Below are 21,700 nucleotides of genomic sequence, written 5' to 3'. Positions count from 1 at the left end.
CTTTGTTATTCTTGAATCTCAAAGTGTGGTAGAAATGAGAGTGAGGCTCACGTGATGGTGAATGGATGGAGAATGAAAGATATGTGTTACTGAGCACCAAAATGAATAAACATATGATCATAAGCTTTTTACAAATTTTCAAATAATTAATAAAATGCTCTAAATTTCCAACCAAACATTAACCTACCAGAAAATTAAGTGAATATTAAAACTCATGCTAAACTAATAAAAATAAAACTATTCAAATTATACTGCCAGATAAAAAAATTAATAATAATAAAAAAATCATGAACCTCAAGAAAAGGAGTCCTAAAATGCAATACGATCAACTCTCAATGATATAGAATGGTATATTTTACTTGTTATTCATCCATTACATATAAATTTATTGGTGCCCATTGTTCATCATGTGCATTTAATGAAAAATGTTTTGTTCTACGCGCACCACAAACCCAAAGAGGAAGTGTTGAGTATATTACCAATAGGACAAATAACGACGATCGGAAGAACTATAGTACCTATGAGGATGTAAGGAAACGAAACCATTATTTCCATCCAACAATTTAATTTTGGATTTTTCAATTAAATTATTGGACGTTTTAACGAATGACTCGACTACTTATTAATGAGCAAGTCACATTTCCTTTTTAGAGTTTTAAATCCCTATAGCTCTTCATTGAAAGTTATCGTATATTTTTGATTTTTTTAATGTCTTAATTTTTAACTTTAGATCAACATTAATAGAGGATATATTTATTAATGTCGAACAATAAGCGAATGTTGTCGTTTAAGCATTATTTGTTTGTGTGATAATTTGCAATTGTTTATTTACTCAATTAGTGTTTGAAACCGTTAGTCACACATTTTGATTGTAAAGTATTAGTATGAACAACTATACATAAGAAATAATGAATTAGTGAAGACTGAAGAAGAAGTGAACTTGTGCACCGAAATCTTCAAGAATTTCAAAATCTAAGTAGAATTGTTTTTTTGGCGATCCCTCATCTTTGGTGGTGTATGGGTAAGCAATGAAAGAGTTTTGTTTTTGTTTTTTTTTTTTTTTTTTTAAGAAAATGAAAGAGATGATATCTTAATAAAAATCATATCAAAATAAATTCTTAATAAAAAAAAAATCATAATTTACCTTTTTTTTTAACTAAAATTGTATTGCCTTTTCAAAATGTGTTTGATATTACAATATTATAATATTTCTTTTCTGTTATAAAATAAAGAAGATATTGAATAAAAAGAAGAAATACAAGATGAGTTCAATCAGAACTAGTCCATTCAGTTGAGTGCATTACATATTTATAGTAGAAGGAACATCTACTCTGATATGGAAATATCAGTCTACAAAGAAATACAATATATGATTCTTACATACAATAAGATATTCTTGATATGGAAAGATAGATTGCCACCCAAGATAGAAGGTGCATAGAATGGAAATATTGACTGCCAACATTGTGTGTTGAGATCACTGCATCTCACCAACTATGATTAAAGAGAAGGGTTAAAGAAAACTAACCTTCCTAATAATTTTGCGAAGATTCGGATCACAGACACCTTCAGAAGAATGGAAATTGCTCCTATCTTTCGTTTCTCCTTTTCTCCAAAGCCTCCGCCTCTTTCTAGCCTCCAAAAATGCGTTTACGGATGAGATAAAACATAAATAGGGTTTAAAAATCCGAATTTCGAAATTTGCCCCTAAATAGAAAATGGGGTGGGGGGTTGGTTCACCCAAATGGCCCAATCTTCCGGCCCATGGTTGGACTCCCAAACTGACTCCGATTTTAGTGATTTTTGGCTCGTTGGAAAGGTCTTTCGATGACCTTCGATTTAATACCTTATTCGCATCAATCAGATTCCCCGACATCAATATATGGTCATTCAAATATCACCCTATTTACATCATTGTGATTAATCTTCTCTCTTCATTTAAACTCTAGGAGAGTTGTTGAGTCATTACGAGGGTCATCCATCAACACTGGGTCCATTTTCAAACCTTAGGGCTTGACTTAAATGGTCCACGATTGTCACCAACTCAAGGCTTGGGTTCTCGGTCTTGAAACCGCGGGTTAAAGGGGTAGAAATCCGGGGGATTTCACATCTGGCATCTCTTAGTAAGCCCTTATTGTTCTCCATTGTTAGATTTGGACTTGAGATTATGTCAGAAAGTTCCGGTGATGATCTGTTAGCTCTATCAGTTCGACCGAGTTTGAGAGACCGAATTGTTGCTCTACAGTCGACTGATCTAGAATTGAAGAAGAAGATTGACCTAATCACTTCGAAGACTAAGGAAGTGGAAGATTTCTCCCTAGCCTTAGATAGTGCTCTTGTTTTCAAAGATAGAATTTGTGTTCCTGATGTGGAAGACCTCAGAAGTGAAATATTGACTGATGATCATTAGTCCATCTTTACTATCCATCCCGGAAGTGTAAAGATGTACCAGTATATGAAAGGGTATTTTTGGTGGTTCGGCATGAAGAATGATGTGGAAAACTTCCTTGCTAAATGTGGGACTTGTCAATGTGTGAAAGTTGTTCGGCAGCCATCGTCTGGCCTTCGCATCCTCTTCCAGGTACCTAGTTGGAAGTGGGAAGAGTTTGCCATGGATTTTGTTGCAGGTCACCTCAAACCAGCAAAGGGAATGACTCAGTGTGGGTGGTAGTGGAGCGACTGACTAAATCGGCTCACTTTTTCCGATGAAGATCACCTACCAAGGACAAGTTGGCTAGGCTGTGTGTTGACAATGTGATGAAACTACATATATGGTGTTCCTATTAGTATTGTGTGGAATAGAGACCCGAGGTTTACCTCGCGTTTCTGGAATAGTCTGCAGAAAGCCCTGGGTACTCAGCTGAATTTGAGTACTGCTCATCATCCTCAGATCGATGGTCAATAGGAAAGGACCATTCAAATTTTGGAAGATATGCTACGAGCGTGTGTCATAGATATGAGTGGTAATTGGATGACCACCTAGCTTTGGTGGAGTTTGCTTATAATAACAGTTATCAGTCTACTATTGGAATGGCCCCGTTTAAAGCTTTGTATGGAAAGACTTGTAGAACTCCTCTGTATTGGGATGAAGTTGGGGAAAGGCATGTTCTTGGCCCTGATCTAATCGAAACCACATGTACTATGGTGGATATGATTAGAGAAAGGATCAAAACTGCCCAATCTCGACAGAAGTCTTATGCAAATAAAAGAAGATCAGATCTTGAGTTTCAAGTTGGTGAGCGTGCATTCTTGAAAGTTTCGTTGATGAAGAGAGTAATGCGATTTATTATCAAAGGAAAGCTCAGCCCTGGGTATATTGGTCCTTTTGACATTATTGAAAAGGTTGGACCAGTAGCTTACAAGTTGGCTCTGCCTCCGTCTCATGCTGGTGTGCATGATGTATTCCATGTATCTATGTTAAGGCAGTGCTTAACAAGTGCAAAGCAGTTGCTCCAGCATGAACCGAAAGGTTTGAGTGTTGATTTGACGTATGATGAAGAACCAGCTGAAATTTTGGACAGGAAGGATAAGCAGTTGAGGAACCGGACTATACCTTTGGTGAAGATCAGATGGAAGAATCTTTCATTTGAGGAAGCATCTTAGGAAAAAGAAGATGAGATGCAAACCAAGTACCCCCAGCTTTTCAGACTTATAGATACATTGCAATTTCGGGGATGAAATTTCTTTTAAGGGGGGAGGAATGTAACAACCCCCGTACTTCTAACCCGGAATCGGTATTGCAGGTCCGAAAACCCAAAGGTGTAGTTAGGTTAATTTTTGGAGTGTCTGGATAAAAGTCCATGATCCATATCAAGAACCCATGGATCTGGATTCTCTTGTTGAAGAACCTGCCTTACTGGGAAGTTGGATCTCTGGTAGAAGGCAAGTGGTGTTTGGAGATGTCCGGAATGAAGGTAAGACCTCCCCTATGTGTTGTTTGGGGCTAGGTTGTGTTTGGATTTCAACCCCCTGAGCAAAGCACCCTTGTATAGCAATATACTAGGGGACGGTTGCTAGTAACGGTTGATTGAACCAAGTGACCGCCCCAAGCAACCGCCAGTTTCTGCTTACGGGAAAATGTCCTATTTTGCCCCCTATTCGTTATAAATAGCATCCCTCGCCCTATTAACGCATTAATATGTTCGGGATTGCTATTTGGGCGATTAGGCGGCAGTGGAAACGTGCTAAAAGGTGGGTGAAGTGTTGTTAATGATCTAGAACCTCTTCCCTTCTATTCTTGGTGATTCTAGTTAAGGTAATGAATCTCCATCTGCTATTCTCTTCCTTTTAACCTCTAATTGATATGAACCCATTCCCATTTTGTTAGTGGTTACCCACTTGATTAGTTGTAGCTCTCTTTTCAATGTTCTTGATGAGATCCTTTCCAGAAACGAATCCCTGCATTTGTTAATGGATGGATCTAATCAAGGGGAGAATTTTGGGTGGTTAATCTATGTTAATTTTAGGGTTTCATTTCACCCCTTTGTTATAGACCTATTAAGATTGAAATTCGGACTAAGATTGTCACATCCACCCAGCCGGTACCCCATTTGGAATACCCGGGATGTGATCCACAGTCCAAGGATCAATGATCTGAGGTCCATGCCTCCCACATACACGGTAACATAATCATGAATAGTAATAATCAATGGTAAAAACAGTTAATACTAAGTATCATGAATAAGATAAGATTAAATAAATTAGAGTGCAAAAGACAATAACATTAAAGTATAGGCATAATCATAAGGGTGAGAAAATGTATGATAACCACTCTCTCAGAGCAGCGGAAAAGAAGAGTGATAACGTTAATTACATGTCCAAATGTCAAAAGATAATCCTAAAGATAAGTTAGTTATAAGACCCAAGATTCCATAAATACACCAGGGGAATGGGGCACTATGCTAGGGTTTCTTCTATACTAATGGTATTCTCCTCAACAGTACGGATGAAGTAAACCTAACGCTGCCGCTCCCGCACAACTGTGGGGCTAACCCTGGTGCGGATAGTAATCCTCCTCGGCTCCAATATACGGATCCTCACCGACGCCACTACCCGGAGGGTAGTATGTGGAATCATAGTCCGCCTCATAGGAGGTGCCATCGTAATCTTCGGTACCTGGAATATAATCTAAAACATTTGCACAAAAAGGAATGAGTTCGAAGAACTCAGCAAGGAAGTTATTCCATAATTAGAAATCATACACTTTCAGAACATATAATAATGCAATGCGATATGGAACATGTGATGCAAATATGAGTCTAACTCTATGAATGCTAGTCTCTAGGGTAGACATGCTTTAAGTCATAGCACCGTACTTCTCTGGGTCGTCAGTCACTCTCCCATTTCCATATCTTGGGAATGCCCGGGAAAGATCGGTAAAGTCATCAAAAAAGCCGTGGTAAGGGGATCGGTCACCGCTCTCTCACATCACCATTTGGTCAAGTACTGGCGCATGTCACAGTAAAGCGTAGCCCAATGCAAGTCATCTACTCAGTCGGTCAATTCAGATTCAGATACGTCCATTCCTCGCCCCCGGCGATCCTTTCCGGTATCCTTCACACTAGAGTCAGCGAAATCCCGGATTTCGGACTCATCAATTCTATTGGTCATCCACATATAGTAAACGGGAAGCTCTCATGTCCTCTCATGGATTGGTTACCGGTCTTGAGAGCCCGTGAGCCCAAGTCTATCCATATGTAACTCTACCAATAAATGGCCCCTTTCAGGTATCCGTAGCATGGTTTATGTCCCCTACCGGATTGGTTACCGGCCTAGAGCGCCCATCCAACCATACACTACCACGGGTTGTTCGGTCTCAATGCCCTTCCGATTCGGGTCTGACACGACAAGGATAAACCTGGCCACACAACTAGACAGTCCTATGTATGTCATCCAATAACCCGGGAGAGTGTCGATAGGCACCATCGGAGAACATCCCATACTATTCCCTCCGATGCCAAGGACAGAAGTGTCAGTAGGACACCCCCCCAATCCCAAGTCATACGTAAACAATCACATATCCAATCTCATCATTTCTCATGCATCCAATGCATATCCATAATAATAATAATCAAATCATGATATTGAAATGAATCATCATAAACATAAGCAAATCAAAATGGTAAAGTAACACAACAAGAGTATAAAGATTTAAATGCTACTGTTCTAACACATATGTAACAGTCTTATAATGATTGAAAGAAAATTAAGAGATTTCATTCTTTAAATAAAACACAATTCAATATTTGATGACTTATATGTTTATGGAGATAACCATCCTTACCTTGGATGAATTGATGATGAATTGAGAATACCAAGAATAGTCCAATATAATTGTTAAGGCCCTAAACAAACATCAATAATAAGTTTGAAAAGAAGTCGGGAAGATTGGATGTCATTTGGATCAAAATTGACCAAGGTTGTTGTCTGCCAACATTTTGGTCGATGGTCTTTGGTCGATGGTATCAACCAAAATTTCCTTCGAGACAGAAATGTGGATTTTGGGGGTTTTCATCCGAAATGAGTTTTCCGGTGTTCGGATCAATCTGAAACTTGGAGGCATACTTAACAATAGTAGTAGGACACTATAAATCAAGAAATTTACCCAATCCAATGGTCTAAACAAAAAGCCCCAATTTGAGCTATCAAGTTAAAGTGATAAACATCATGGCATGAGTTGGAATTGATTGCATTGATGAGGAATGGCATGTAATAGTTAGAGGAACTAATAGAAATTCGATTGGAATCAAATAGAAGTGATAAACATGAACATAGTATGCCCTACAACTCAGTTTGGTACCAAATGGCATGATGTTAATAGATAAATCATAGAATACATATGCTAGACATGAGGTAGAGGTATAGCATCAATGAATAGCTAAGGAAATCATAGATTGAACATGAGTAGACACTTGGAGTGGTGGTTGCAAGGTTGCAGCACCATTCCCAATGTCTCATCAGCAAGGTGGCAATAGAAAAGAGTAGAAAAATGGTAGGGTAGAGAGTGGAATGATAATTCATACCTTAGCGTGGAAGATGAAGACAAGAATCAATGATAAACAAAGAGTTTTTGATGAGGTGCCCTTCACACTAGTCAAGGAGCTGCTTTGGGAAGCTCTTCCCACGTTTCCAAGTGAGAAAATGATTGCAATAGGGCTCAAGGCTCGAGGTTATAATAAATAGAAAATGAATATTCCATGGAATCATTAACTTGGTAGACTGGGATATTTTGGTCGATGGTCCTTGGTCGATGGTATCGATCAAAAGGATCGACCAAAATATTTCCAGCAGAAAACTAAGGTTTAGAACATCAACTTCAAGTAGGAATTTGAAAGGCTATACAAAGTCAAATTGAGTGAGGTTTTCTTCCACAATTCAATCAAGGAGTCTAGTTTCGGGGAATACCTTCGGATTGTGCATAGGAGGTCATTTGGTACATCAACTATATTAATCTTCTCCGATGCGCAGACTTTCCTTAAACACTGACAATGCATTTAAGCAAGGGGTATCATTGTCGATGTCCATGGGCTCGGTCTCCGAATCATGATCATCAATCAAAATGGTCCATAAATCTCTTCTTCCACCGCTTCGGGTCTTCGTACCTTAATACAACAGTGGATCCGGGTCAGGGTCAAGGTTAGAATAGGGCTGGATATTACATTCTCCCCCCCTTAAAAGAATTTCGTCCTCGAAATTGCAAGCGTACCTGTGCTTCCAAAAAGATGAGGAAACTTCTCCTTTATGTCTTCTTCTTTCTCCCGTGAAACTTCTTCAGGGGTATGGTTTTTCCATCGAATCTTCACCAGAGGGATGGTGCGATTTCGCAACTGCTCGTCCTTTCTATCTAGGATCTCGGCTGGTCCTTCATCGTAAGAAAGATCGGCACTAAGTCCTTCGGGTGCTTGCTGTAGTATGTGCTCCGGGTTTTCTAGGTAATTTTGAAGCATTGAAACATGGAACACATTGTGAACTCCAGCAAGTGACGGAGGCAAGGCCAAGTGGTATGCTACAGGTCGACCCTTTCCAAAATCTCAAAAGGTCCAATGAAGCGGGGACTAAGCTTTCCTTTCACATTGAATCTTGTCACCCCTTTCATAGGTGATACTTTTAAGGAAAACTTTCTCTCCAATTGGAAATTCTAAGTCGGTTCTTCTCTTGTCTGCATACGACTTCTGTCTAGATTGAGCAGACTTGATCCTTTCCCGAATCATGTCAACCACACAAGACCTAAGCATGTCTTCAAGAATATGATTTGTCCGCTCAGATTGTCCATCAAACTGTGGGTGATGAGCTGTACTCAGATTTAATTGGGTTCCCAAGGCTTTCTGCAGACCATTCCAAAACCTTGAGGTGAACCTAGGATCACGGCCAGAAACAATACTCACTGGCACTCCGTGTAGACGAACTACATTGTCCACATAAAGTCTAGCTAGCTTATCCAAAGAGTAAGTGATCTTCATAGGAATGAAATGGGCTGATTTGGTCAGCCTATCAACAATCACCCACACAGTGTCATTTCCCTTACTCGTCTGCGGCAAGCTAGTCACAAAGTCCACTGAGATATCTTCCCACTTCCAACTAGGAATAGGAAGGGGCTGAAGTAATCCCGATGGGGGTTGGTAAACAGCTTTCACACATTGGCAAGTTTCACACCTAGCAACGAAGTCTTCAACGTCTGCTTTCAAACCATTCCACCAAAAATGTTCCCTTAAGTCCTTGTACATTTTGGTACTTCCAGGGTGTACTGTAAAGATGGACTGGTGTGCTTCTTTCAATATTTCCTTCTTGATTTCATCAACAGCGGGCACACAGAGTCTACCTCTAAACAATACGGTACCATCCAAAGAAGTACTAAAAGCAGGGTCCATTTCGGAATTCGAGGAAATTTTATTAATCTTCTCTTTCAACTCTATATTAGAACTTTGCAATGCAACAATTCTATCTCTAAGGGAGGATCTTGCAGTCGTGGCATAGAATGCAATCCGAATCCTTAGGGACCACTTCCAAACCAAATCTTTCCATCGAGGACAACAAGGGCCGACTCAAAGCATTTAAATCCAATTCTTTTCTTTGACTTTTTCTACTGAGAGCATCCGCCACTACATTTTCTTTACCCGGGTGGTACTGGATGTCACAATCATAGTCAGAGACCAATTACAACCATCTTCTCTGTCTCATATTCAGCTCCTTCTAGGTGAAGAAGTATTTCAAACTTTTATGATCCGTAAAGATGGCGATCTTCTCACCATAAAGATAGTGTCTCCAAATTTTCAAAGCAAAAACCACAGCAGCAAGCTCTAAGTCATGAGTGGGGTAGTTCCGCTCATAATCCTTCAGTTGTCGAGAGGCATAAGCCACTACCTTTCCGTGTTGCATCAACACGCAGCCCAAACCGATTTTAGAAGCATCAGTGTAGACCGTCAATCCACCAGAACTATCAGGTATAGTCAGAACCGGAGCGCTTGTCAATCTAACTTTTAGCTCTTCGAAATTCTTCTCACAAGAATTGGTCCAGACAAACTTCTCTTCTTTTCTAGTTAGCTTAGTCATAGGGGCAGCCAACCTAGAAAAGTTTTCAATGAATCTCTGGTAGTATCCTGCTAATCCAAGAAAACTTCTTATCTCAGTCTAGCTAGCTTAATTTCTTAACCCCAGCCATGGTTTGAGAGCCAGGTGTGGACTTACCCCTTTGCCCAGGATCCCTACAGAGGTAATCAGTCCTTGCTGGATCAGAGTGACTAGACCTACCCAGAGGAGGGCTGGTGTATATCTTATTAGCTGTTAGAGACTTGCATAATTAGATCTTAGTATCATTCATATTTCTGCATACTATCCATATCATTTCATATGTCAATTCGTGGATTGTATTGACATTTATATGAGAACTGTCTGTTCCTTACTGAGTTCGTCAGAACTCATTCCTTTCATTTTATATATTATATGAGTTGTACAGATGGTGGCTCAACGTTGGAAGTTGGAGATGATTCGTATGAAAGAGCCGTCTCATATGAAGCTGATGTGGCACAGACAGTGGTACATGAATTTGCATAGCATGAAGCCTCCTGAAAATGCTTGGTGTGCGCTTTTAGCACCCATTGATGGCCGACGGAGGCAGATTGCTAGGATTTTGATGATCGTATGGAGAAAGATTGGAGGACATCTTTACTTGCTAATTTAGAAAACTAGTTTTTAGATTTAGAAAAGAAAACCAGAGAGAAAATTATTTAGTTTATTTATTTTGCTTCCGCTGAACTCGATTTTACTTTTGATTCTTGATTTTCTTTCTTTCGTTTCGTTCATTGATTTTATCGGAGGATTTGGACTCCTATAACCTTTTGATATATTATTGCACTTATTCTTGCTCTTGATTGTCTATACTTGTGTTTATTTTTATTGATGGGTAAGATCGTGAATCCTGTGACGGTTTGCACCTACGGGTTGTCGGGCGGGTAACCGAGACCGGCGGGTGGGGTGTGACAGAAGGTCTGCATGAAGCTGAATCCTTTTTTTTTTTTTTTTCCAATTTCTGATAATATTGTTGTTATTTTTGCATAATCTTCCTATAGTTTGCTGGTTGGCTGTATGATGATAATTTTCCTAAATTTCATTACATGAAGGGAAAGTAGGTTGCATACACTCGATGGTGTTCTATTTTGTTCCTAGCTTTCCCATCCTTAATTTCTATATTTTTGTGATTTTATTGATTTGAGATTGACTTTATTAACTAAACTGTAATTTTATTGTGTTTAACTCATATAATACTGAGTTCTTTTGGTGTGGTAATTCTTTTCTTTTTTTGTGGCAGATCATGAATTTAGGTTTTTTCTTGACTTTATAAATCTTTGGCGAAAGACTACTTATTCCGATTTCACAAATCACAAATGGAAGAACTATTCTACTATTCCTTTTTTCCTCTCAGAAGGTATGAACATCATCTAATATTTGAATTTGAAGAGAATAATATGGCATTCCTATTTGTATTTACACCTAAATATTTGTGTTAACACGATCTTGAAAATCTTGCACTTAGTATATGGGGCTAGTTTTTGAATTCATTCATTCATGTCATTCTTACCAACTTTCTTTATTACACTTTATTTTTTAAATCCATTTATTTATTTACTTCTATCAGTCCTCTTTACTAGGATAAAAAGCAAGATTTTTCAATGCATTCTTCTGTTTTTCAGGGAGTTGAAACAGTGACACAGGAGTGAAGAACAAAAGGAATAGGAGATGAAGCAGAAGAGAGGTGAGACATGTGGGTACCTCTATTATAGACTGCATGAATTTAACCTACTCTTCATTTTTGGAGGAAGTAATGGTAGGACAACGAAGGTAAGAGAAACATAGAACACAAAGAAGGAGACAGAAGAGATCTTGGGGTATTTGTTGTTGTTGTTTAATGGTGTGTTTATGTGTTGACCAAGAACTAAATAGAGAAGACTTGATTTTCTTCCTAGTGATGTGACCACTGATTGAGCCCCCCAGCCAAGCCCTAAAGTGGGCCCCAAGAACCCCCTAATCCTACTAATTGAATCCATCCTAGGGTTATTAGATCATTTTCCCTATCCCTTTAAGGATCAATATGGATCTAGCTGAAATCCCCCTCGATCCAAGGGCTATGGAAATAGTTTTATTTTTACTTTTTTATTTGGGTTAGTATTTTGAGAATTACAATCCATTTTAGTTTATTGAGTTATGTTTGACTTGGTCAAAGTTGTGGATAAGGTAAGACTCTTTTACAAGAAGGTTTTTTATTTTATTTTTTATTTTTTAAAGAATTTGTGGTTTAGTTAGGTTAGGAGTCTTTTGTTATCATTTAGTCTTTTAATTCAAGAAGTCGTTGGTAGTTAAGTTGGTTTCCAAGTCTAGATCTTCTAATGACCACTAGCATCGAGTAAATGTTGGTATTTCTAATGAAAATTTCCTAATTCCTTTTGAAGCTAATCCCTCACAACATGAGAGGCAAATGCTTGAGAAAGGCAGGGCTTAAGAAGATTTAAATTTGAATTTTTACTTATGATGTATTGATCTTTTCTAATTTAATCAACTCTTGAAGTTGAATTTTTAGGATCTATGATCCAACAATTTGACCGGTCCAAACATTGGAGGAAGGAATGCCTAATGAATTCTTTTATTATTATTTCTTTTGGGAGGTAAGGGAATGCCTAATGAGTTAATGTGAAACAAAAATAACCTTAGTGAAACCGTGTTGAGTGGGAATGCACTTTGCTGCGAAGTCACCAAAAAAATTTGCAATGGGTTCTCAAGAAACACAACTTGACAAGCGTGGATTTTTGTTGGTTGTTGCATTTTTTTTTTTTGGGTAGATTGTTGGTTGTTGCATGGAACCCTAAAATGATGACATGTGTTATTAAAAACATTCACCGGTCAAGATGGTATTGGTAATTAGGTTTATGAGGTTTAAGAACTTTACTAATTTACATAAATCCACCCATTTGGATTTAAATTTATAAAAATGTCTCTTGCAAGGTTGCTGAAAAACAACTGAAAAACCCTAGCCACTCTCATTGTTGAATTCTCGCAAATCTATCAAAGAAAGAAACTATCAATCGATCCGAAAACCCCAACACTAAAATGTGGATAAGATCTAATGGTGTTCAAGCTCAAAGACCCCACCAGAAGAGAGCGAAAAAATGGACAAAAAGACCTAAAAGTTAAAACCCCAAATCGAACTACAGAGTTCCTATACAAGGAGTACAATCAACATCTAAATTTTATTCGGTGTTACAGAAACTAGAGGAACCAAATCCATTAGCAATTGTTGATATCGCACATCAACACATTACACAAAGCTTCACTGCATTAGAATAGAGTAAAATATAAATTGGAGAAATATAAGAAGTTGTCAAAATGAAGAATCACTATAGGTTTTCATAAAAATTTATCAAATTTCCTTTCCCTCTTCTCATGTTCTAGGAAAGGGGACAGATGAATGGAGGTGTGTTGATTTTTTTCTTAAACGAAGAAATCAGCTTTCTTTTCTTTTTCTTTGATTTTTCAAGAAAAGAATAAAAGTTTTGAAAAACAGATGCAGTCGATTCTTTGAAGACTGAGTGAGTCATTGGAGATGAAAAAACAGGATCAAGAAAAGCCTAGGGTTTACGGTTTCTAACTCAATTCAGTTTACTTGATTTTTGGTCTTTTTTTTATAAATTTAACTTCAATCAGGAGTTTGAAGTTATTTTTTTTTTTTTTTTTTTTTTTTTTTTTTTTTTTTTTTCTATCAATCATTCTATTAATATATACCCCCCCCTCTCTCCACACCCCCCCAAAAATCTCCCCCCCCCCCAACAAAAATCCCATAATTTAGCCACAAAGTGGCATATGCACTAAAAATGGATTTACATCGTCTGTAATTCGTTTTCCTGTAATTCCCTGAAATTCCCTGTCACGATTGTGCCACGTGGCATCAGCGAATCCAACGGTCATCAAATACTAAACCTTCCGTATATTTCTCTCTCTCCCCTCTCTTCCCCAAATTCAAAAATCCCTGAATCGTTCGCGGTTTTTTCGTCTCTCAGAGTCACTCTCGGTGCGAAATTCATAAAATGCCCTCTTCACTGTGTCTCTGCTACGAAGACTCCTCTTTTTCATGAAATTTAGAAAAGCCCCGAAGAGCGAAGCCGAAGAGCGATTTTCTCATCTGCGGTTTTTTCGTCTCTCAATCACTCTCCGTGCGAAATTCAGAAAAGTCCCTCTTCACTATCTGCGGCTGTTGAAGACTCCTCTTCTTCACTAAAATTTAGAAAAGGACCGAAGAAGCAGCGATTTTCTCATCCCCGGCAAGGCTCACGGTTCTCTCCACTCTCTTCACAAATCAGAGTGATCGGCTGGAATTGCAGCGATCAATCTCACCTTGTCTTCTTTCCCAACGATACACGCCTGAGGTATTTTCACTCGACGAAATTCTTGCGCTTTAATTTCATTGAGGATTTGGTGTTTGATTTCACTGAGCTTTATGAGGAGATGGCGGTGGTGGTTCTTGGTTTTGATAGAGTTGAGTTGAGGTTTTGAAAATTACGTGGTTTGCAGAAAAGCAATCCTTCATTTCATAGTGATTCATAAAAAACAGAATAGAGTAGCCATTGAGTATAGGATGATTACTAGCTTGTCGCAGGGATAGCACTCAAATTCAAAATTCAAATAACTGAAGGGACACAACTCTCTACTATAATAACATATACAAAGAATGAAAAATCATGATTTCCTTAGCTACATTAGTACATTGGAACAAAATGTAGTTTCCTTAGCTTCATGATTCACAATGTAACAAGTTGGGTAGTTACGAGTACTAGGAGTTTATCTTTTAATTAACTTAGGTTTATAAAAAGGTGACTGCCTGCAATAGGACTCATTATTTGACTATAACTCAACCGGACATTGCTTTCCCTGTTAGTGTTCTAACTCAATTTCTTTGTGCTCAACATCTCATTGGGATGATAAATGCATTTTAAGGTAGAACTTCCCAATTTGAGGCTTTGTCTTGTTTCCTTTCTGCCTACTCAACACATATATAGATATATGTATGTTGAAGGAGTCCATCTAATCAACTGAATGCTCTATTAGGGCATCAAGTTCTCCTCCTCTTTTTCTTGTCTTTTTCTTCCTAGTTACATGTTACAATACTAAACTACACAAACAATAGGCTAGACTAGAGAAGTAAACAACCCGGTATGGCAGACACCAGTACTACCAACCTAAGGTACAAACAAAATCGGTGTGTCATCTTACAATCCAAAGGTTCATGTAGATAAGAAATGCTTCATTATGATTTTCCTCAATTTTAGGCCAAAATAAGGCAATTTGACAACCAAAATGGCCAAGCAAAACATGCAACCATGTTTGTCATTTTTTCATCAAAACATGAAATAATGCAAAAGTCAACCTCAAAATTTATAGAAACTCCAAAACTTACCAAAGAGCAAGAGTAGAAGAGGCCCAGCGTAGGTGTAGACTATTAGAATCTGGCACCAACGAGGAAATGTGGGAAACAAGCCTAGTACTAGAATCAACACAGCCCCGGAAAATGAAAGAATTGTATACCACAGAGGTTGTCATTTCATAAATGTCCATGCAAAGAAAACATCATTATCGGAAAAAACTTGATCCTGGGCAAAGAACAATTGAGAAGAATAAGTTACAAGTCAAAAGATGATCCATTCAGACATCCAACCAACGTCACCTTCCCCTCTTCCCCCCCCCCCCCCCCCCCCCAAAAAAAAAAAAAAAAAAAAAAGAAAAGAAAAAAATAAGGTATTTTAGCTGCTGCTACAAAAGCTACAAATTTATCAGATGTTCTAACACAGAAGGAGCCACATCATCAACTATGCTAGTAATACTTAATCTGAAACATCGGCAGTACAAATAGAGAGAATATGAAGCTCTTGAACTGAAGTAAGTTGACAATAACTCACTTGAACAATTCTTGACAACATCTTAGTTCATTAGTTTGTACACATGTAGAGGCAACTCAGGCAAGAGTTAACCATATGCACACTGCATCAATGGGAAGAGCATGATTTATTTCGATTATGCGATAGATACACCGTCTCTTTAAAAACAGAAACATCAGAAAATGCAGACCTGAAAACATAGACAATGGGCTCAAGCAGCCAAAACACATATGCCATGTGATGAATATGTTTAGTGGATCTTGCTTCTTTTAGCATCTCTGTGATGGCATCCAAGACATCTTTTAAAACGTCTTTTCTGAAGCACTAACAGATATGAACACTAGACATCTTGGTAATCCTTTTTGTGAATACTATCTGCAGTGTGCTTTTTTGACTTGCAACTGGAACATGTCTGGCCTTGCAACCATCTATTTAACTTTGAGACAGTCTGGCCTTGCAACCATCTATTGTTATAGTGTTTTTTTTTTTTTTTTGTGTGTTGGGTTTGATGTGCTTCTTTTTGACAGTATGGGTAGAGTATGGCTTATGATTGCTGGTCCTGTGACTTGCTGTGTGCTGCTTCTTCTCCAGATCTCTACCAAATTAACTTGGAACAGGTTCTAATTAATTTTCCCCCCATCTCCTCTATTGGTTTCTTTACCTGACTCAGTGTATGAATGAGCATTCATTAGTTATTATCTTCTACTTGCGTTGTTTACATTATGTATAAGGGCCTGTTTGGTTACATGAATTCAGAGATTTCAAATCTCTGGATTCATGAATCTAAGATTTATACCCGTTTGGTTGTGAAAATCTCTGGATTCATGAAATCTAGAGATTCATCTTTTTACACTAAAAACGTGAATTTGTAGATTTATGGGTATGGGGTGAAATCTAGAGATTTCATTTCCACTATAAAAACACTACACATTTGTGCATTCACAAAAATCACGCTGACCAAATATCTTTTTATAATGAATCCACAAATTTTATTCCACAACCAAACAGTTAATTTTATGAATTATGATTCTATAGATTTGAAATTTCTAGATACTTGAAATCTCCAGACTTATGTAACCAAACAGGGCCCTAAAACATTCAGATATTCCTATGGGATGGCATTTTCACCTTCTTTATACCTAGTACCTTTATTGTCTTCCAAATGTTCAGATATTTGCATTGACATTTTTCAGCTTTTATTACATGCGCTTTGGGTAATATTTATGACAATATCTTTTTCATGCTTAGGCTTGTTTCTTGTCATCGCTCAACACTCAATTGCCAGCATTAAATGTTGTTTTCGGGAGGTGGTTGGATAATCTTGAAACTTTTGTAAATGAAATATCAAAATGACCAAGAGCTTCTGATTGTTGATGTAATAAGCCTTTGCATACTAATGTAGGGTTGTACTTTTCAAAAATCCTAATATGGTTTTTCACCTCCTGTTCAGCAAGCTTCACGGCCTAGTTGCTTCTGGTGGTGAGGATGGAGCAGTTGAATGTTTTGATCCAAGGACAAAATCTTCAGTTGGCAGAATAAATGCTGTTACGCCTGCTAGTGATGTTGATCAGGTAAGGTACATGTATGTCAGTGGAGATATTTCTGTTGTTCAAGGCATTCTAATGGTCCATGAAAACTCTCGCCTTCCATGTTCTTCATGGAATTGAGGAAGTGTTTTTCTTCATCCCATCCCATTAATGTTCCTACTTCCTTTTGTTGACTTCCCTCCCTTAAAGAGATATATATGAATTTGCTGAACCATTGCAAGATAAGCAAAAAACTGTTAATAATTGTGAGAACTTCCTGTTACTTTGGTCACTTGGTCATTTTAACTACTTTCATCTTGATCATCCTGTTGAAGCTCAAATTATATCATTAATTTGTTTCTTTGGTCCTGAAAAGCTGAAATTATTTTTTTTGGGGTCTGATTTAGGAGGTTACTGCATTAGAGTTTGATGACTACGGGGGTTACCTCATGGCTGTTGGAAGTAGTGCTGGAAAGGTATGATGACAGATCTATCTAACAATTGGATCTGTGTACTCTGTCTAAAGCTTCAGAATAATGTTCATAGATTGTTGTTGACAATTATGGTTGGTACTGTATTGATTGTTTGTCTTGTCATAATCTATGCCAAGTGTTTAACTAGATTATATCCAAAACATCTTAGCATCATCTAGTTTTGTCATAATAAGCCAGGCACCAAATCCTTGCACCTGAAAGATATGTCTGTATGACAAGAGGGCTTCACACCCATCTCACTGGTCAAAATTCTAGCAAAAGCACAATAGGCTACTCTTTACAAGGTAAATTTGAAGTTCCATAAAATTACTAGAATGCATTTCATACTAGTGGCATTTGTGATTTTTATCACTTACGCTTGCTTTTGAGGCACTTATAGTGCTTGTTGTGCTGAAATTTGACCACTGAGATGGGTTTTGTTTATAGGCACTTAAAACTCTCCTACTATTTAATGTATTTTTCAGGTTCATATTCAGTAGACTCAATGTTTTTTAGTTGCAATCTGGCTACTAATATACATCTTCAAATTCTGCAGGGGAGTTGCCATTATTGTACACGGCCTGAATGAGCAGAGGTATGTCTAGATGTTCTTTTCTCCTGCGTGATTCAAGTGAAATCGATTTCATGAGACCATAGGTGTGCATGTTTTCTTGAAGATTCATTCCAAAATGGACTATGGAACAGTTACTTCGATTTTTTATTGGGCTATGTAAGACCCAAGCAGGAATTTGTCACAATCTTATCTACTTGCCACAAGATTGCAATGTTGGAGTATTATAGGTCTCTGTTTCCTGCATGTACCTCAAATTCTGCTTTTAGAACACATTCCTAAACTAGATCACTCCTGTGTATTCTTACTCAGTAATGCATTCTCTCTCTTGGTGAAATGGGTTTGATGAGACTTGAGGAAAGATGATCGGTTGTAGGTCTTAACTGTTAGATATGGCTAGGCAAAATTAGATGGATCTCCTACCCATCCTTTCTGTATTTCTGAATTTCTGTATTTCTGCAGGAATAAAAACTGAATAACATGGCATTAGATGGATCTCAAAGTTTGCACTTGTTGTTCCTAAATACATTGAAGGTAATTATTAGCTTCCTGTTTGAGTCTTTAGCTCAAAATGGAAGAGCATCTAGGTCTTCCTAGAAGATGATGGTCCGAGCCCATCAAGACTCATTGACTCATGTTCAGGTGATTGGTGACTTCCCATGCATGGCTTGTATTTAGTTGGTTTAAATTATGTCTTACCAGAAGTTAAATCCATTTACTCAATCTCACAGAAACGAACTTTTTTTAGATTGGAAATTTGAAAAGAGAAACAAGGTAATGTTTAACAAATACCAACTTGTGAAGTGATTACTTATTACCTTCCAGTCATGAACTTTTTGGACATCCAACTCTGAAAAACAGCAAAAAAAACAAAAAAAGCCTGCCAAGCATAAGAAAAGGAAATAATGATTGATAGATGTTCAACCACATCTTTCATGTTGGATTAATGATTATCAGGAAGCAATCAATAATGTCAACTCAGGAAGTAACGTTAAAATACAGAGGAGATGATCAGCTGAACTGGTCAGCTAGGCAAGAAAGATGTGTCGAACTGAGATTTGCATTTTCTGTTTCAAGTTTTAGCAACTAATATAGCATAAACAGAGTCTTTTCCCCTAGGAACAAAACAAAGTCTTTAGCAAGTTTATATGAGTCTTGATGGATTTGAACCATCATCTCCTAGGAACAAACCCAGGTGCTCTTCCTAGTTTGAGCTAAAGACTCACCTACATTTCAAAACATGTTAGTCAAAGTTTATGACAAAAAAATTATATGAATCACACAAGGGCTGATGTATGATTTACAAACCAAACAGAGTAGAATACCAATCATAATGAAAAACAATTGAATATTAAAACCTACCAACAGTATTACAATTCAAATGTTAAAATTCTTACAACCAAACAAGTAATCATGTCTTATATTAAAAACTATAGAGTAACCCTAACTTAGACCAAACTTTGGAGTGTTGTTTTCAGCTTGCAAGATTGTATTTGGTTCAACAATTGGATCCGCCATTAAAGTAGTAGGTGCAAAGGAGGAGACAGCCTGCGAATCAAATGGATCATCATCATTCACCTATGCATGAATACATGAAGAAATTTTCAAATACAATATCTCAACATATACTTCTTCAAGTGAAAAACAATACCTGGACTACAGAGGTTTGGGAGGAACATATACCACGTATTGACTCATCTAATGACCCTTGAGACTGTAAAGTAGCAGACTGTTAATGAAAAAAATGAAGCAAAGATGTTAAAATTAAGAAAATCAAGATGAGCAGAAAGTACCAGAAGTAGATCCATGTAGCCAAGTTTATCTGCACTTCTTTGAATTCCGTCTAAGTGATTCAGATTTACTATATCACATACTGTGGAGGGGGCTCTAGAAGCATTGGATGAACCTGGCCTTTTTTTCTTTCTTTTTGCTTGTGTTTCATGCCAAGGTTTTAGCCGTTTACTTGTTGTAGAGCTCGTTTTCTTCTTCCTCTCTTTCTTTTTAAGCCCTTTGCCAATATTCAGATTAAGATTATCAGTTTCTTCATCTAGATTTGTATTTGGGGTATGTGTGACAAGATTGTCCAATTGTTTATGCAAATCACTTGTAATATTGTTGGCCAACATATATCCCTCGGCTGATTCTGCTTGTGAGGCATATTTATTAGTTTTCACAAGGATCCTATCCTGTGTTGAATCCAACTTAGGATCTTCCTCAACTTGTATTCCTTTACTATTTTCCACCACCATGCTTCTTGCTTCACGTGTCCATCTGTTCAAACATATGCTTCTGGATAAACTTAATATCTAATCTCTCAAAAATTTTCAAGCATGAGAACACGATGCCAAGGTCTCAATTTCCTACAACCGCCGAACAATTGATTCGGATGGATTACATTCAACACTAAATTCAACCTTCAAACCGGCCCCAATTACATATTTATGCAAGCTATCACTTTCATCCTTCCACTTTATGGAGCAAGACCAGCCCATGTATACTCATTGTGGAATTCATTAAAGATGTAGGATTGTATATTTTTGCTGCTTGTATCATGATGGGTGTCTAGGAATAAGTTCCTTGGGAGCTTATTTCTTGCCTCAAACTCGGATTTCAATTGTTAGCTCGTTTATCATTGACCACCCCATCAAAACTATTTAAAAACCGATAATGTCCAAAGTAGACTTCGTCATTTCTTCAAGTCGCATTTTATACTTTCACTCACTTGGGTACTCTGTATGCCTCCTGTGAATGTATTCTTCATATAACACTTAGCCCACTTCTGTTTGAGTCCATGAATACGATCTAACCATGAGCCATTTTCAACCTGATAGTGACACCTTAATTGTTCCCATGCGGTTTCGTTGTACTTCATCATCATCCGATATACACATTTCTTAAAATCGAAAAGAAGCTTGATCCGTCCTTCATTAAATTGCCTAGATGTTTAATTCCATTTTGCATTATATGCCGGGTACACAAACCATGCCATGTCTTAGGAAATACCTCGGATATTGCATTTGCCATTGCAGATCCTGATCTGTAAATTGTTATAGGTTGTTTTTGCCCATGAGTTGCTAAGAGTCTAAACAACCATTCGAGAATCAATCGTCTCATCATACAAAAGTGCTGCCCCAAATATAATGACTCCTCTGTGATGGTTAAATCCGGAAATACCAAAAGGTCTACTCTCGTTGTTTGTACCAAATGTTGTATCAAATGTAACCACATCACCGATATTGCATAATCTATTATCATTCTTGCGTCAGCCCAAAATAAATTTGTAATATGTTCTTCCATATCCAATTGTACACTATAAGTAAAGAAGGATTGAGCCTTGTTTGGTTTGCAAAATATTGTAACAAACCCCCGCTTCACCATAACACAAGTTATGTTGGCGTTTACTACGAAGATAATTGTAATGATCTCAGCTGTAAAACCTAAACTTTCCTTCCCACCGCTTGTTTACTCATATCTTTAACATGGCTTTATTTTCTATGCCGGAATTAGTGCCCAAATCGCTCATATGCATGTACTTCTGAAACTTTCCGTTGTGACGCATCATGTGAGTGGTAGATGGTATGTGGCTCATGATTGTGATCTTCAACAAAACTATAGCATTCGTATATCCCATTTTTCATAATTTGTATTGTCATATGGCGGGATGGTTAGTTCTCGTCTCCGCTCGACTTTTAGTTATACCAATAGCACGCTTGT

At 37.6% G+C, this 21,700-nt stretch overlaps 1 protein-coding gene across 1 annotated transcript; it reads left to right on the top strand.

Moving 5' to 3' along the window:
- Positions 1–15,955: 15,955 nt before the first annotated feature.
- On the top strand, positions 15,956–18,004 carry LOC148999185 (uncharacterized). The gene is made up of 5 exons (XM_089141398.1): positions 15,956–16,033; positions 16,665–16,723; positions 16,867–16,987; positions 17,350–17,418; positions 17,972–18,004. The coding sequence occupies exons 1-5, from the start codon at positions 15,956–15,958 to the stop codon at positions 18,002–18,004; spliced, it is 360 nt and encodes a 119-aa protein (XP_088997524.1).
- The last annotated feature ends 3,696 nt before the right edge of the window (positions 18,005–21,700 follow it).

This window comes from Hakea prostrata, unplaced genomic scaffold, assembly GCF_041222555.1.
Source record: "Hakea prostrata isolate BN-2017 unplaced genomic scaffold, UWA_Hpros_2 contig_28, whole genome shotgun sequence".
Taxonomy (NCBI): Eukaryota; Viridiplantae; Streptophyta; class Magnoliopsida; order Proteales; family Proteaceae; genus Hakea; species Hakea prostrata.
This window is presented reverse-complemented; position numbering and strand designations above follow the sequence as displayed.

What these genes read in the sequence shown, in the direction of transcription:
- LOC148999185 (XM_089141398.1), top strand. Translation starts at nt 15,956, where the DNA reads ATGGCTTATGATTGCTGGTCCTGTGACTTGCTGTGTGCTGCTTCTTCT. An exon ending in TTAAATGTTGTTTTCGGGAG is followed by an intron (nt 16,724 to 16,866) that starts GTGGTTGGATAA and finishes CCTCCTGTTCAG; the next exon opens with CAAGCTTCACGGCCTAGTTG. An exon ending in TTGGAAGTAGTGCTGGAAAG is followed by an intron (nt 17,419 to 17,971) that starts GTATGATGACAG and finishes CAAATTCTGCAG; the next exon opens with GGGAGTTGCCATTATTGTAC.